The sequence below is a fragment of the Bipolaris victoriae genome (assembly GCF_000527765.1).
Source record: "Bipolaris victoriae FI3 unplaced genomic scaffold scaffold_4, whole genome shotgun sequence".
NCBI lineage: Eukaryota > Fungi > Ascomycota > Dothideomycetes > Pleosporales > Pleosporaceae > Bipolaris > Bipolaris victoriae.
In genome coordinates, this window is record NW_014575388.1 from 138,979 (window position 1) to 155,394 (window position 16,416).

The 16,416-nt window shown below is 48.8% G+C and overlaps 7 protein-coding genes across 7 annotated transcripts; 5 read left to right on the top strand and 2 right to left on the bottom strand.

Annotated features, from left to right (window-relative positions):
* Positions 1–274: 274 nt before the first annotated feature.
* On the top strand, positions 275–2,192 carry COCVIDRAFT_85948 (hypothetical protein; the record flags this gene model as incomplete). The annotated part of the gene is made up of 7 exons (XM_014706248.1): positions 275–332; positions 403–664; positions 723–771; positions 842–1,064; positions 1,123–1,462; positions 1,517–2,025; positions 2,080–2,192. 7 exons carry the CDS (start codon positions 275–277, stop codon positions 2,190–2,192), a joined length of 1,554 nt encoding a protein of 517 aa, XP_014561734.1.
* Positions 2,193–2,394: 202 nt separating this feature from the next.
* Positions 2,395–4,708, top strand: COCVIDRAFT_33328 (hypothetical protein; the record flags this gene model as incomplete). Its single annotated transcript, XM_014706249.1, has 3 exons — positions 2,395–2,437; positions 2,907–3,243; positions 3,325–4,708. The coding sequence occupies 3 exons, from the start codon at positions 2,395–2,397 to the stop codon at positions 4,706–4,708; spliced, it is 1,764 nt and encodes a 587-aa protein (XP_014561735.1).
* Positions 4,709–5,521: 813 nt separating this feature from the next.
* On the bottom strand, positions 5,522–7,995 carry COCVIDRAFT_33329 (hypothetical protein; the record flags this gene model as incomplete). The annotated part of the gene is made up of 5 exons (XM_014706250.1): positions 5,522–6,538; positions 6,598–7,031; positions 7,176–7,824; positions 7,890–7,915; positions 7,971–7,995. 5 exons carry the CDS (start codon positions 7,993–7,995, stop codon positions 5,522–5,524), a joined length of 2,151 nt encoding a protein of 716 aa, XP_014561736.1.
* Positions 7,996–8,525: 530 nt separating this feature from the next.
* On the bottom strand, positions 8,526–10,309 carry COCVIDRAFT_85720 (hypothetical protein; the record flags this gene model as incomplete). The annotated part of the gene is made up of 3 exons (XM_014706251.1): positions 8,526–9,736; positions 9,806–9,998; positions 10,049–10,309. 3 exons carry the CDS (start codon positions 10,307–10,309, stop codon positions 8,526–8,528), a joined length of 1,665 nt encoding a protein of 554 aa, XP_014561737.1.
* A 990-nt stretch (positions 10,310–11,299) lies between these two features.
* COCVIDRAFT_11744 (hypothetical protein) lies at positions 11,300–12,079 on the top strand (the record flags this gene model as incomplete). The annotated part of the gene is made up of 1 exon (XM_014706149.1): positions 11,300–12,079. One exon carries the CDS (start codon positions 11,300–11,302, stop codon positions 12,077–12,079), a length of 780 nt encoding a protein of 259 aa, XP_014561635.1.
* Positions 12,080–13,368: 1,289 nt separating this feature from the next.
* COCVIDRAFT_85931 (hypothetical protein) lies at positions 13,369–13,608 on the top strand (the record flags this gene model as incomplete). Its single annotated transcript, XM_014706252.1, has 1 exon — positions 13,369–13,608. A coding segment is annotated over one exon (240 nt), but the record flags the coding sequence as incomplete, so codon positions are not given.
* A 2,068-nt stretch (positions 13,609–15,676) lies between these two features.
* COCVIDRAFT_22301 (glycoside hydrolase family 18 protein) lies at positions 15,677–16,057 on the top strand (the record flags this gene model as incomplete). Its single annotated transcript, XM_014706183.1, has 1 exon — positions 15,677–16,057. The coding sequence occupies one exon, from the start codon at positions 15,677–15,679 to the stop codon at positions 16,055–16,057; it is 381 nt and encodes a 126-aa protein (XP_014561669.1).
* Positions 16,058–16,416: the final 359 nt, after the last annotated feature.

Sequence of the window (16,416 nt, forward strand, 5' to 3'; positions counted from 1 at the left end):
ATAAGATAAGACGGATGTTGTTCATTGTGATAATGCGATAAGCTACAGCTGAAGCGGCCCAGTTCGTACTGATACGATATACTATGCTTCTTACACCATACTACTAGTACTTACTGCCCACGCAACTCCAGACTTTCCCATGTATCTTGTCCCCCGTCCTCGATTTGGTCAAAAGGGTTGAACTGGGCGTCTACTATTCATTCCACGCCGACAGCACTAAGAGTTGTGCAAATCACTCAATATGGCGGGCAACGGAGACTGTGAAAGACGACACATGTCTGGTACCGATGACAAGCCAATGGAGCTGCTGACGCAGTCTGAATCCATATCCGGTACGTACGTGGGCCTCGCTGCAGATTCAACAGTCAAACCAGTCGCTTACCGCAGAACATCGTAACACAGGCGGACTTGGGAGAAGAGAGTCGTACCAGGAAGGCTATGTCTCTGAAACCACCAGGCGTGATATCACTGCGCTCGAAATTGCATCGATAGGTTGGAGCATTTGTAACAGTTGGGTGGGCGTTTTGTCGACACTTGCGTTCAACGTCGCAAATGGCGGATCGCCGGGTCTTCTCTATGGACTCTGGTTCGTCTTCATCATGTACGGCTTTGTCATATATACGTTGGCGGAGTTAGCCCGTGTTTATCCTTCAGCGGGTGGTCAGTAAGTTTTGTCGTCCTTGCAACTTTCGGTCCAGATACAGCACTGAAAACTTGAACAGGTACCATTGGACAGCGGTTGTGGCTCCGAAGTGGTGCGCTCGTGCTACGGTAAGAGGACCCTTCTGACAAATGTTTTTGTCTGGGGTTTGATTCGAAATACTGACATGATATGTTTTAGAGCTACGCATGCGGTATGATCAACATATTTGCCTGGGGAGCGCTTTCTGCTGGCGTAGCCATCATCCTTCCGCAACAATTACTGGCTCTCGTTATCACGTACAACCCCTCTTATGAGGTCGAGCGGTGGCACGTGTTTCTAATCTACCAGTTTGTATGCGTGATATGCCTACTACACAACATATTCAGCCTCCGAAAAACTGTGTGGCTGTTTGAAGTCATTTGTAAGTATTCTGAATAATATGTACGAGATTACCACGGCACTGACTCTACACGATGTAGTTGCGTTATCGCTCGCCGCCTTCATAGCCGCCACAGTCACTTCATTGGCACGAGCCCCCCATTTCCAATCGAGTAAAGCTGTTTGGGTCACATTCGTTGATCTGAGCGGTTGGGACAACAAAGGACTAGTCTTTTTTATTGGGCTTCTTACTCCAGGTTACATGTATGCTGGAATAGATGGAGCCATCCATCTAGCAGAGGAAGCTCGTAATGCTCGAACAGCCGTCCCCAAAGCCCTTGTGTCGATCTGGGGTATAGGATTCGTTACATCCTTCATAGTGGCGGTTGCATCCATGTATGCCGTCCAAGACTTCACCGCAGTTGCAACAACAAAGACTGGGTAAGGCGTCACATCAAGCTGAAGAGACATGAATCTTACTAATATTTTGCCCAGCTTCCCTGTTTTCGAACTTTGGCGCCAGGCAATGAAATCTGAGGCTGCAGCAACTGCTTTCTTGGTCTTCACACATGCGGCTGGATACATGGCCGTCTCAGGGTGTCAGCAAACTGCATCGCGCCTGACCTGGTCATTTGCCCGCGACTCTGGCTTGATTGCCTCCTCGAAGATCTCCCTCATAGACGAACGATGGCAGGTTCCCATATGGGCTCTCTGTGCAAATGGGATAATGACATTCCTTATTGGATGTGTCTACCTCGGATCTTCAACGGCCTTCAACGCATTTATCGGCACAGGCCTGATCCTCCAGCTTGTCACATTCGCATTTCCTGCAGCGCTATTGTTGTTGACAGGTCGACCAAAACGCTTCTTACCGCCTAACCGCACCTTTGGACTGCCGAGTGCTTTTGGCTGGGTCGCAAACGTCCTGACCATTGCCTTTGCTCTTTTCTGCCTCGTCTTTTACTGCTTTCCCCCAGCCAGACCAGTGACCGCGTCGAACATGAGTGAGTTTGATAATTCTGGTCTTTATATGAATTGGACATTTCTGACATGCTTAGATTACGCGCCAGCTGTTCTTGCAGTAATAGGCATCTTTATTGTTGCAAACTGGTTCCTGCATGCAAGGAAACACTATCAAGGGCCACAGCTGGAAGATCTGGTTGCATTGTAGTTCGATGGAGTGCTGTGGCCTCGTTTACTTGAAATGATATCAAAGTTTTGATCCTGCGAGGACAATTGTGATTTCTATGAATGTTGAACTATGGATTTGCTACTGGCTCCATGTGTGAATGTGACATATATGTAACAAGAGACTTGTAGATACGTTCATTAAGTGATGAAAGATATCCCCTTCTGCCATTCTTCTTACTCACATGACAGAGCCTTCAGAATGCCCCTTCTCCATTTCAGCCATGGGTGCGGTTTCGATTAGTGAAGAACAATACGCTACTAGTCTTTCTAGAGCAAAATCCCTGGGCGAGCTGCCGACAAAAGTTACCGATCAGAGCTACCAAACAAAGCCCCGCGCTTAAGAAGCATCCGTGTGATGTGCAGTCCCACTTCGGATGCATCAAGCAGGCTATTCTAACCTTCTTTACTCGAACTTTTTATTTCCCTTTCGCGTCTAGCGTACCAGATTATTATTTCTCAGAGAAGAATGGCAGGCCACACCCTAACCTGCTAGTATCGGGTATCAAAAAGAACCCCCTTAGTCTTTATAAAAGATCCATGAGGTCTTTTTCTTGAGCCGACACTGAAGCCCTCGACCTGTGATCAGCACCTCAAGTCACCATGTCAGTACACCCCACCAACCCCCCCCCCCCCCCCACTCCCCTCTAACCTCAAACCCCCCATAGGTATACAACCTCCTTCGCTTTCTTTGAAGCCCTAATTGAAGCCGGGGTAAAGAACTGCTTCGTAAACCTCGGTTCCGACCACCCCAGCATCCTCGAAGCCATTGTCAAGGGCCAGGTGGAGCTCCCAGACAAATTCCCAAAGATAATAACATGTCCGAACGAAATGGTCGCGCTATCCATGGCAGACGGCTACGCCCGTCTAAGTGGCGAAGCGCAGTGCGTAATCGTACATGTGGACGTTGGTACGCTGGCGCTCGCAGCTGCTGTGCACAACGCAGCCATGGGGCGGGCGCCTGTGTTGATATTTGCGGGGTTATCACCGTATACGATTGAAGGGGAGGTACTGGGGTCGAGAACGGAGTTCATGTGAGTTTCTTCTCCCCTACTTCACTTCTTCAACGACTGTTGTTGGCAATGGATATGGGCTAACGGGGTAAAAAAAAATAGTCATTGGATACAAGACGTACCTGACCAAAAGCAAATCGTAGCACAGTACTGTCGGTACGTGGGCGAGATCAAAACAGGCAAAAACGTAAAGCAGATGGTGCGGCGGGCGCTGCAGCTTGCGACTAGCCATCCACAGGGACCTGCGTATCTGATGGGAGCGAGGGAGGTCATGGAGGAAACTATCGAACCCTATAGCATCAACTCAGCAGTCTGGAAGCCGATTGCGCCAGCGGCTCTACCGCAGGATGCTGTGCGAGAGATCGCTGAGGCACTTGTGAGCGCATCTGATCCCCTCGTCATCGTCGGTTTCACTGGGCGTAACCACGCTACGGTGCAATCCTTAGTGTCCCTAGCCAACACCCTACGCGGCCTTCGCGTGCTCGATACAGGGTGCTCCGATATGTGTTTTCCGGCGGACCACCCAGGGTGGCTGGGGATGAAATACGGCGTGGACTCCGTAATCGAGAACGCCGATGTCTTCCTTATACTCGACTGCGACGTTCCCTGGATCAACAAGCTGTGCAAACCCAAGGCCTCAGCAAAGGTGTTCCATCTCGATGTTGATCCGTTGAAGGAGTCTATGCTGGTGTTCTACATCGATGCGCAGCAGCGGTATCGCGTGGATACGCAAGTCGCTCTCGAGCAAATTACAGAGTACCTGCGTGGTCCGCTGGCCAAGGAGCTCGCAACTGGAGATGTCGAGCGCAGGGCTGAGACGCTCGTGAAGTCGTACAATGAACGCATTCGCATGCTTGATGAGCGGGCGAAGCCCTCGGGCGATGGGAGTCTCACAACTGATTACATCTGCTCCACTGTACGGCAAAAGTTGCCTCAAGACACCATCTTCGCGGTAGAGGCAATCACAAATACTGTCGCAGTTGCTGATCAAATCCGAGCCACGCTTCCAGGTCAGTGGATTCACTGCGGAGGCGGAGGCCTTGGGTGGAGCGGCGGCGGCGCGTTAGGTGTCAAGCTCGCAGCAGACGCAGCAGATGCCTTGGTCCCCGGGAAGCGGAAGAGATTTGTAGTGCAGATCGTGGGCGACGGGTCATACATGTTCAGTGTTCCCTCGAGCGTGTACTGGATCTCGGCGCGCTACAAAATCCCCGTTCTGACGATTGTTCTCAACAATCTGGGCTGGAACGCGCCACGGAGATCTATGCTGCTAGTGCATCCTGATGGTCCTGCATCGAGAGCCACCAAGGAGGAGCTGAATATTTCCTTCGCCCCGAGTCCAGACTATGCGGGCATAGCGAGGGCGGCAAGTAACGGAGAGATATTTGGTGCCCGCGTGGTCAACGTATCTGAATTTGAGGCAGCACTAAATGAGGCGGTGGAGAGTCTTGAGCGAGGTGTCTCAGCGGTGCTGGATGTTGCAATATAAATAGGCAGAGGCTTTTTGAAAAACGCCGTTGGAATAGGTCACTAGTTGTGTAGTTCCCCTTTGTATAGTAGTAGATATGGGTACAATTGAACATTTTGCCTGGATTCATGAGCTACGAAAATCCAGCAATACGTATAATCTTTGCATAACAGTTCTACCACAAAGTATTAGAGCCAGATACATAGTAAAATTTAGAAAAACATAACAGACTACCTAGCTCTACAGGAATTTCGGCTATGTCCTTGAAGTAACCACCTTAGCCACGCGCAACGAGCAGAGCGTCTACCATCCGTCATACATTCATGACACAGGGTTTCAAACTACGTCAATCTACTTATCTCTAGGATCCACTTGTGCGAGAGGATTTTCTCCGATAAGGCAATATTGTGTATCTTTGGCTAGGCGGAAAGTTTCCGCCTGCCCGCGCGGTGTCTTGGGGCAGTTCCCAATTCCGCGCTACACGTCTCCACTTTACCGCAATCTACGGAGCCAGAGCCGCTGCACCGTATGTAGATTGGCGAATCTGCAAGCCGGTGTGGGGATACTGCTAACTACATGCGGAGCGTCTATCCTGTCGGCTTTACGTATCGGTTGATAATGCAGTACAGGGCTGAGCATTTCCTAGATTCGCTGATGCACACACAGAGATGAGCGGGAGGTAGGTTGTAGTAGTCGTGTGACTGCCCCTTCAAATATGCCTATCTAGTATCTATATTGATTCAAATATTTATGGTAATAATACAAAGAGGATCCTATCGCTGCTCCGATGCTGACCTGGGCCCAATGATATGCGGGCTGACAAAGACTTCCCACCTACCCAAACAACGTTTCAAGTCGTCCTTCAATCATAACATCCATCCAGTGGACCATATTCCTTGATGTACATGTGTCGGAATTGGCCACCTTGTCTGCTTGCTGCCAGACTGCTTCCAAGATTGCGCTTATCCGTTTCACGGGGGCTACGCTGACGCGAGAGTGCAATCGCTCGACGCGCCATGATACTTGATCCCGCCACATTTGTAGGGTAGCAGGACGGTGCATCAAAGCAGCTATTTGGCCACGGAGCCCATCAAGGCTATTGGCGCTGAGGTCGTAACCCTGATGGATGTTCCTTGGAGTGCTTTCGGCAGACTGTAGTGCGCTACCTGCGGAGAGAAGGGGGATGGATGTCATGTTGTTCGCACCAGATGGTTCGGGTAGGTCGGACGCGATAGTCAGTATTGCGATGGCGAGGTCTAGGCTTGTTTGCCTCACTTGGCGTGTGGGTGCATCACCTATGATGACTTCGGGAAAACTTTGTATGAGCTCCAACAGAATTACCAGGCGGAGCATCGCGTCCACGGCGAACAGATGGGGGAGAGGCGTGTTTAAATCCTGAGTGTCATCCACAGATGTTACCAAAGGAGGTTGATGAGCTAGGACGAGCATGTACAGTTCCCTGACTCTTTGGGAAAGTTGCAAATCAAAATTAGACCCCCGTTCTTCCCGAGACATCAAATTCCGCTTTTGCCTAACAAGTGCAAGGCTTTCAGCAAGATAGACAAACAACGGAGTACTGATACCTGTGAAGGGATGGGGATATACCCTTTGTTCTTGGACAAGCGTAGCAAAACGGAGCAAGTATTGCAGTGATTCAACAGGCTGATCGATAATGATGGACAGCAGGCATTCCTGGTGCACCATGGCGCCTATGATGAAAGATTGTTCACGATCCAGTGCGACAGGCTTTTTTGACGTATCGTGGACTCCTTCGTCGGACAACCATGCCTGGAAAAGCAGTCTTGCGCCATGATGATGGGTCAAACCAATTGCAGAAGCATCAATCCAAGCCTTGAAATATGTTAGTCTTAAAAGGTTGCCATGTACTTGAAATTATGGTTTCTTCTTACCGCGCTGTTTGCAAGTAGCAGGGCGACCAATAGCGCTTGATATCGTGCGAATGCGGCCGATACGCGTGACAGGCCATTATCGCTACTTTTGTGGTGACTTGGAAATTGTAGCGTTTGAAGAGCAGACATGAGCCCTCGTATTGCTTTGGTCTGGTATCGTAACGTGACATTGTCCATGTCGCGAATCGAATTGGCCAGGTGTGCTGCGGACAGAGCTTTGATGCAGTCGTTCAGATATTCGCAGGTGAGCATTATCCGTGGTATGTCTTTGCGAAAAGGGTTTTGACGAGAGTCGAAGCACGACACTATCTGACAGGTGTTATCAAAATAGTGCACCGTCAAGTTGTTCTCGGTTTCGGCATCTATCCAGATGTTGCGCTGCCACGATGTACTCGCCAAGACTAGATTGTCGGAATCGACACATTGCTGGCCAACTTGTGCTGCCGCAGCGTCTATATGGAAGTCCGGGTCGTCAGCAGATTGCTGCTCGGTGCCACACAGCCAAGTATCGCTAGATGTTAGCCCAAGCGCAGATTCGATAGCATCAAGCACCAGAGTCGGGTGCTGATTTCCTCCACCATCTATCCTCGTGTCTGGAGAGGCTGGTGTGGAAGGCGACATATCTTCAAAAAGCTCATACGCGCTGGACGCTGCCATGTGAGGGGAAGAAGAGTCATCTGATGATAGGATTTGCACAGGGGAATCAATATCGGCCTGATGTAAATAGTCACTGCACATTGTGGAACTCTGCGGAGAGACGGGTTGTTGCAACACACGAGTATCCAGCGGGGATGCGGGTGAAGCGACGTTGGTCTCATGCCGTTGCTTGCCCTCCTTGACGGCAGCGGGGCGCGATTCAAGGGTGCTTATCTGAGGACTAGTGGCATTTGCGACGGGCGGAGAATGCAATGAGGCCTGGTCATGGCCGAAAGGGCTGTCATGGGCGTTGGCGTGCATGGTAGGCTTCTGTCGCCAACTTTGGTCGAAGATCATGAGCTGTGAGGTAAACGGATCCGGGCTCAGGGGTCCAGCGGTCGCTTTCATAAAGCCTTCCAAGGGGCCAGACGATAAGTGCTGTATGGTTGACGACTTGCGCGGGTGCTTGCGGACAGCTCCCGAAGTGAGGGACGCTGTCTTCCATCGCAATTGGCGAGCGAAGCCGGGGCACTGAACATTGCGCCCTTGACAGTTCCGACAGTGAGGCCGGGTCTCATCGCATTTGATGCGCTGTGATGGTTTGAATATCAGCTTTTCTGTGCACAAGACAAAACTGGACGGCGGTGATGATTTACTTTTTGCCGGCAGGCTCCGCAGCCATCTGCAGGGCGGCAGTTAGTTGCGGCGTCGCACCCCGGGCGTCATGACGTACGTACCTCTGCTCCGAGCGTGTTTGAACATATGTAGCAGTCAAGATGCGATGTGGCAGGTCTCTACCCTCGCCATACGAAAGTGCATGGTGGGTGTTGAGGAAAGAGTATAGTACGTAACTAGGTAAACAATTCACGGGGGCTTTGAAGATGGGTCTGATAAGGCCTGATAGGTGGATAGATCCCCGCACACGTGACGGGGTGCCAGCGGAGTCTAATATCGGCACTCTGCTACCGAATTGGGACGGAATGAGACATGTGTTGTATCCATGGACAGTTGGGACACGAGCAAGTTGAGAATTCTGGCTCAGCAGTACACCACGTCTGCAATCGTATTCTACCCGGCCAGTCAGCGTTGGTTGGACCTAGAAATCCCCAGTATAAGCAGAATCACGCCAACTATAGTAGCCAGTACTATCTACTACTACTACTACTACTATAGCTCTCGAGATTGCTACCGACTCACATCGCAGACCAAAAAAAACTTTATAACACCAGGAACGAGTCCTGATTGGTACAGAGCTCTTTCATTCCGATGTAAACAAGAATCCTGCGCTGCCCTCAGTGCCCGACTGGCCTATCTTCCAGCGGATGGTCAAAGACCTTGCCCGGGTTCATGATCCAGAGTGGATCCAACGACTCCTTCACCTTCTGCATCATGGCAATTCCGCCCGCGCCCAGCTCCGCTTTCAAGAAACCTTTCTTGCCGATACCGATGCCATGTTCGCCCGTGCATGTGCCTTCCATCTCCAGCGCGCGCGCAACCATGCGTTGGGCGCATCCTGCCACCCGCGCTCGCTGCTCCGCATTGCGCCCATCAAACAAGATGGCCGCATGAAAGTTGCCATCGCCAATATGGCCAACGATGCCAGCAAACAGCCCCAGTGCCGCCACCTCTTTTTTGCTCATGTCAATGAGCTCAGGAAGCCGTGAAATGGGCACCGCCACATCCGTCGTCCACACCTCCTCGTCCCCCTCACGCAGCGACAGCATCGACCACAGTGCCTGCTTGCGCGCCGCCCAGAGGCTCGCCTGCTCCTCGGCTGTCGAGGCGAACTGCAGCGTGCCTCCGCCATTGCTAGTTGCGATCTTGCTAAACTGGCGCGTCGTCTCCGCGATCTGGCCCGAGCTGCCAATAAACTTGACCAGCATTGTGGGCATCACCTCCCACTTCCTGTCCGTCCCTCCGGCGCGGTTGACCACATCCATTTGTACCTCATCCATGATCTCCATGGCTCCCATCTGGATACCTGCACGAAGGATTGCTGTGGCGGCATTGCTGGCGTCGCGCACCGAGGGAAACGTGGCAAGGCCCACCTTGGTCTCTGCTGGAATCGCGGCCAGCTTGAGCGTGGCCTCTGTGACGATGCCGAGCGTACCTTCGCTCCCAACGAAGAAACTGGTCAGGTTGTAGCCCGCAGCAGTCTTTCGCGGCCTGTGTCGCGTCTTGATTATTGAGCCATCCGCCAACACAACAGTCAGGTTGATGACGTTGTCCTTCATTGTGCCATAGCGGACCGCGTTTGTACCCGAGCAGCTTGTGCCCACCATCCCTCCGATCATCGCGTTGGGCCCAGGATCTACGGGGAAAAAAAGACCACTTGGTTTAAGCTGCCGATTTAACTCCATCCACCCGATCCCTGGCTGTACCACAACGTCCATATCGCGTTCATGAAGGGCCACTATCTTGTCCATGTTGGCGAAATCGATGCAAATACCCCCGTACGGGGCAGAGAAGTTGCCTTCAACAGAAGACCCGCCAGAGTAGGGAACTATACACATTGTTGCAAGTCAGAGCAGCTTCTTCCACTTGTGCAATCGAGCACTTTGATGTGCCTTACCTATCGGAATCTTGAAGCGTGCGCAAACTTTTGCAATCTTCGACACCTGGTCAGTCGACTTTGGGTACGCAATTGCAACGGGCATGCGCTCAATGTTGATCGTAGACCATTCAGAATAGCCATGCCTTCGCAGTTCGTCATCATCAGTAGTAATAGCATCACTTCCCAATTCGTTTTCCAACTCTGCGATAGCCTTGATTCTCAATATGTTTCTGTGAGCGCCTTTTTGATATTTTGACGCACCTTTTCCAACTCAGCTCGACTCGCATACAGAGGTTTTTGCTTTGTAACCGTCGCCTGTTGTGATGCTGCCCCCGCTATGGGCCGTGATTGAGAACCGGCGTAGAAAGCCGTGCTTGCCAACGCGAGAAGCGCAATGAAGTATATGCCAACCCTTGGTGACTTTCGGGAGATATGCGGTGAAACAACGTGCTGGCTATACAATCGGCGGTTTCGTAGCGTGGGTGCCGGAAATATCTGGGCTAAGCGTAGAAGCCGCTTCATAGTTTTTACTGAAAGAAAGAAAGAAAGAAGAAGAAGCGCTGACAGACAAGGAGCATGTGGTAAGAGAGTACTAATAGGACGAGAAACTCAAGAGGACGACGACATATGATAATCTAAGCAAATAGACGCGCCATTACACTTACCTATGCTACGCAATACTAGACCAACAAGGTATGTCTACACTTACCAAATTTACAATCTACTAGGCTATTTTTACCGAATGCGGAGTAGTCCCAGATATTACCGTATGTTGGAGCCGTTGAAGCCCAGTAGAACAACCGACGCTCTAACATAGCGTGTCTGTGCGCAGAATCACAGGCAGTAAGCACGGTACGGGAAAACTTTCCACAGGGTCGGAACTAAGTACAGGGAGGTATACAAATGATGCAAATACCCCACAACGCAGGGACCATGAGAGAAGTAAGCCCCCGCATAAGAACTTGCTCTAGCTGCAATAAAGCTAGCATATGAAAAAAAAATATGACGTCTTACAAGGCAAGAAAAAGAACTCAAATGAACAAGCTGTAACTTAACAAACTACCGTAAGTCAAGAAGGGATGATCCAAGCCAGACAAATATCGTCTTTGAGGAGAAGACATTACTAGATAGTGGCTTCAAACTAGTCGTGGAAATGCTTGCACATATCAAATGCACAAGCCCCTTCACTTCGACTTGCAAAGCAATCTTCCCCAGTATGCTGATAACCTTAACAATATTGCAACGTTTCATCATTAGGCTACTTGTACGGTCCTAATACAACACAAACGCTAGAACTCTAGTAAGGGTATACAGATAATCAAGTTGCTCACAGGACGAGTCGCTAGCGAGCCTCGCTAAAGCTACGTACGTAGAACGTAGCGCGTACAGTATCCCAGCACCATCACCACAACACCACAGCTACAGGAACCACGAGGACTATATAACATCCCTTTCTCTTACCTCCTTCAGATCAGAACTGTAGACTCCACTCTCATCCTACTCAAGCCCGCCATGACAGCACATGGAGGCGGATTCGTTGGCAGAGGGGGCATGGGCGCACGAGGCCGCATCCAACGTATAAAGACACACGTCCTCCCATTCACAGACCACACGGGAAAGGAGGCATTGATAGTTTTCGAAGGCAGAGAAACATGTCCGCTTCCACCACTCTACAGTTTCGCCATGTACTTTACGCACAAAGACGTGAATGCAGAAAATGTCCAGCCAAACGAGCTCCTAGCTGCCATCAGACGCGGTACCCCGCTGGAAAGCTACCCCTATCCCTTTCGTCTAGAGATATACTTTCTCCCTGCTCCAAGTGAAGACTCTGCATCCGACTCAGCCTGCATCACTCATTATCGCGAGGAGAAGCGCAGCCGGGGCGACTACGTACGCCAAATCGAAGCAGTCGAGGCTTCAGGCAGCACTGGTACTGGAGGGCTCCCTGGCTTCGTGCCAAGCTACATTGACGACCCCTACGGCAACTTTCACCATGGCCGTCTGTTCAACTACCAAGGTCCCAACTGGCGCACGGATAAGCAGCCTGTTCGCCGCGTTTTCTTCGACCCTATTCCGCAGGAAGAGTATGCTCCGATTGCGGAAGAGGCAGGGGAACCGGCAGTCCTGTCGCCGGTTCAGGTCACATTGCATGCGATGCAGGAGAGCGATACAGAGGGTCCGGGTGGATCGTTTGTGGGTATAAAGATGTATGAGACGGCGCATGGGAAGACGGAGAATGAGACAAATGGGCCGTGGCAGGAGGCGGTGGAGCGTGATTGGTCAACTTGGTAGTAGTGAAGATATTTGATGGAAACGACGTCAAACCAAGTCGCTATCATCACGTTTTCTACTGGATATGTGAAGTAGCGTAATTACAAGACGTGGTTTTTAACACTCATATTTAGCTGGGTAAATGGAAACTACTCCTCTCCCCAAATTAAGTGTAGCGATGTATACCATTCCCTTTGCTCCGCATACTCACTCCAAACCTTAATATCTCGTACAAAAAAAAGACTACAATCCTTACACACCCCCGCTACATTCAACACCAATCCCACGCAGAAAGCAAAGCTAAGTAGATATCCCAACGCAATGCGCATAATCGGGCCAGAAATTCGTCGCGCAATCGTTCTGGACAGCAGGATTCCTGTAAACATCCGCCAATGACTTTAGCAAACTGACCAAAAAAGAAAAAGAAAAACACAATTTGAATAACTTTCGCAAGGCGGAACTTACCATTTGTAAAACGTATCGAGCTCAATACCGTAAAGTTGTGAAATAGTCCAGCACGTATCACCCGCTTTTTTTTCCTTCATTAGCGAAATGCTGGTTATAAAAACGGTGGTAGTGAGACACCAAAGTGTCGTCGCAACAATGGATGTACTTAAAACCGACAACGTACCATTTATTGCAACCGACAACTGTACCGGGGTGTGTGGGACCGGGGATTGCGGGCGCGGTGGATGTGGGAGGTGTGGGCGTGGGCTATCCGATTAGCATCTTATCTTTCGTAAACCATTATAATAACACTTAGACGATTGTTACGAAATAAGACGATAGGTATGTATGTGACTTCTATGATATCATAGTACTATTGCTAAATTTCGAAAGCTTACTATGGGCCTTCAAGCCTTCTACAACCCTCGCTGACTTAGCGAAAAAGCCTTAGAACGAATCTAATAGCTGCATCCTCGAGAGTGGGGACCCATACGACGCTCTTAACGGACCCCGTTATAGATAGAGAGTCCTAGGAAGAAGACTCTAGTAATACTTTAGTCGCATTGCCAGAAGGTCGTATCCTTGATAAGTTACTTGCGGAATCTCTGGAATATGGCATAGATATATCAGCGTCTTAAAAGTATACGACTCTTTATAAGGACCTATAACTGCGTCCTAAAAAGTTGTATGTGTCTTCGTCTTTTTGTCCGCCGCTAATAGATACCCTGCCTTCTATTGTACTAGCCTAAAGTATAGGTTATACTGACCTGGTGGGCGATGTTGCTTATATTGCGAATGTATCAAGCCAGGCCTCCTGAAATGTGTTAGGCTTTATTCGGCAACGGGAGATGCTATTTTAATAAGCGCTGTTTAACTGTACTATGGATACACGAGTGCCAGGTCCGACATTGCGCTCTAATATAGCCGAGGAGGTTAAAGGCCGCCTTAAATATCTTTTGGCTGCGCACAAGAAGGAATCTATGCATATTATTCTAGGCATTAGATTGGGGGCGAGGTTCTATTATTGCAATATTCATCTACGCTACCGCTATGGCATAAGCGGGGAGAAACTAAATAGCCTGCTGTGGAGAAAACGCGGCTGAAACCGAGTAGAGCGAACCCTATCATATCCTATCCTATCCTATCGGTCCTCCTCCAGCCGATAATCAATTAAAGTTTTCTTTCTAAGTTTTGCCACTTTCCTGCTAAGGTTTGTATATTGAAGACGGATATTAGATGAGTTAGCACTAAATACAATCGCGGCACACTCTAGTAATAGCTTACTAAGCGTGGCCCTATATAAATTCGCCGGCTTGCTACTGAAGAATAAGAGATTTCTTTTTACTAGCAAATTGAATTTCTTGACATTCTACTATATCTTTTGCTTCAAACACTCGTCTTAAAGGAATCTTTCTAACAATAGACATGAAGTGTAAGCTAAACCTACCTTTTATCTAAGTATATAAGTCTTAGTACTAAATTCTACTTTGGTAGTCTCTACTCTCTCCCTCGCTCTAAGCGCGTTCTCCCTTACAGCCGCTTATAACCCTAGGCACGTTGAGGCTGTTGAGCGTGTCGAGGCTGTTAAGCGTTCAGCGCCGCCGCATAGTGTTAATATCGTTAAGCGCTATAACTGTTTTAGATGCGTCTTTGGCTGTTCTATTGAACACCATTGTTGTCGTTGCGGCTACTGCAAGACCTTTCGTGGTAAGCATCCTTAGGTGTAGATTATTAGGTTTGTAATCTCTAACTAGTATAACTAGGGGCTTGTGGTCAGGATTGATAATTCTATATTTAAATCCATCTAGAGGAACGCTAGTATCTACGAATCGAAGATCTGCAAGCCTTGTTGTTAAAAGATTGAGAGATAAACTTTCGATAGTGATCACAGGTATAACGAGAGAACCAAGAATTATTAACGGTATGCCTACCCGCTCAATTTTAATGATCAAGGCGCAAGGACTCTATGTTCCTTTTGAGTGCATTACCAATCGTGATGTTTATAAATGGGCTCCTTCTTTGTCTCTCAAGCTCAAAGTAAATGACATTTAGGAAAATGCAGAAGAATGACACTAAAATTAAGCTACAGGAATCTTGGACAACTGCTAGCAAAGGACAATTGAAATAACGATCCAATCACGCGCGTAGAAGCGAAATAAAAAGTATCGAATGGGAGTTTTCGGTGTCTAATACTGTTGCGCTTAAATGTACATTGACTGAAATCATACTGTGAGTGGGAGACATATTGTGGTGTGGTATCACATGACTTAATTTAGAATGTATATTCTGTCTTTTTCTTCGTACATAGATAGTTAGCTTCTTTGATTGATTAATCCTTCCTTTAACTACATAGGGATTTGGAAGCATTCTGCTTGCCCATGGTGGCCCACCATGGTCTACTTGTCATCTTTTTTCTGGCACCGCCTTCTCTTGGCTACCACGACAACAGCCTCTCCCAGATATGGTCATTACCACAAAAATTCCCATAAGCATCAACGGGCAACCAATGATGCTACAATACAGGAGTCTATCTGTCTACCGATTCCAACAGCCTTTTACCATCGAGACGATGTAGTCGCCAAGATCAAGCCTACCGAGGGAGTATGTAAGCTTGATGAACATATCAACCCAAATGCGCGAGCTCCAGCGACGTCCCCAAACGTTGGCTTCGAGCCCTCGGGCCTCAGTGCATGTCAAGCAGACGATCCCTACTCTTGCAATGAGAACAAACCCTGCAGCAACGGAGCTTATTGCGCCAAATTTGGATACTGTGGCTTTAGAGAGAAGTCTTGTGGAACAAATAGCTAGTCCCCTAACGATGTTTGCTGGAGTAATTGCGATGCTCATGCTGAGTGCGGCCGTAATTCGGATCCCCCTAATAAGGAATGTTTTCTAAACGTCTATTACAGTCAATTCAGATTATATAGCATAATAGATAAGTTTTGCAAGATTACTAATAACGAGGAAACGAGCTTTCAGAGCAATTGCGAACAGCCTAATAGTGGTGTATCGGGCGGTAATATTCAAAAACGCATTATTAGATACTACGAGGCGTGGAACTGCCAGAAGAACTGCATTGGCATGAGAAGGCAAGACATTCCAGTCGGCAGTTTGACTCACATATACTACTCATTTGGGTACATCCGTCTAAGCACATACGATATTATTCCTATGGACGACGGCAAACCTCTCTCCACAGATACCTTTACTGAATTCGCTAGTCTCAAGCAAAAGAACCTAGCACCTAAAGTCTTCATTGCCCTAGGAGGCTGGACCTTTAATGAGAACACGATATGGCAGCCAGTGCTTAGCGACTTATCCTTAATACCTACTAAACTAGCACTATTCATAGAAAAGCTCCTTACCTTCCTTAATTGTTACGGCTTCGATGGTGTAGACTTGGATTGGGAATATCCGGGAGCTCCCGACCGTGGTGGGAATCCTGATGACGGCGAAAATCTTACTAAACTTATGAAGGAAATGCGTGCAGAGTTTGACAAGTTAGGTGGCTCTTATAAAGAAATCTCTTTTACAGCTCCTACTAGTTACTAGGTGAGTAAAGTCTGACAATCGCTCTATTTGGGAAAAGAGATACTGACTCTAAGGCTCATTGCTCAGTATATGCGACATTTTGACATCAAGGCTAGCTCAGAAGCTGCGGACTTTGTCAACGTTATGGCTTACGACTTGCACGGTGTTTGGGATGGTGAAAATCCTATCGGAGCCTAGGTTCTTGCGCACACGAACCTTACCGAGATTAGTAAAGCTCTAGACCTTCTATGGTGGAATTGTGTAGACCCTGAAAAGATCAATATAGGGCTCGGCTTGTATAGTTGGTTAGTCTAGCTGGCAAATCCTGTATGTTCGCAGCCCGGCTGCCCCTTTAAGGGTGGTGCTTCTCCTGGCTTATA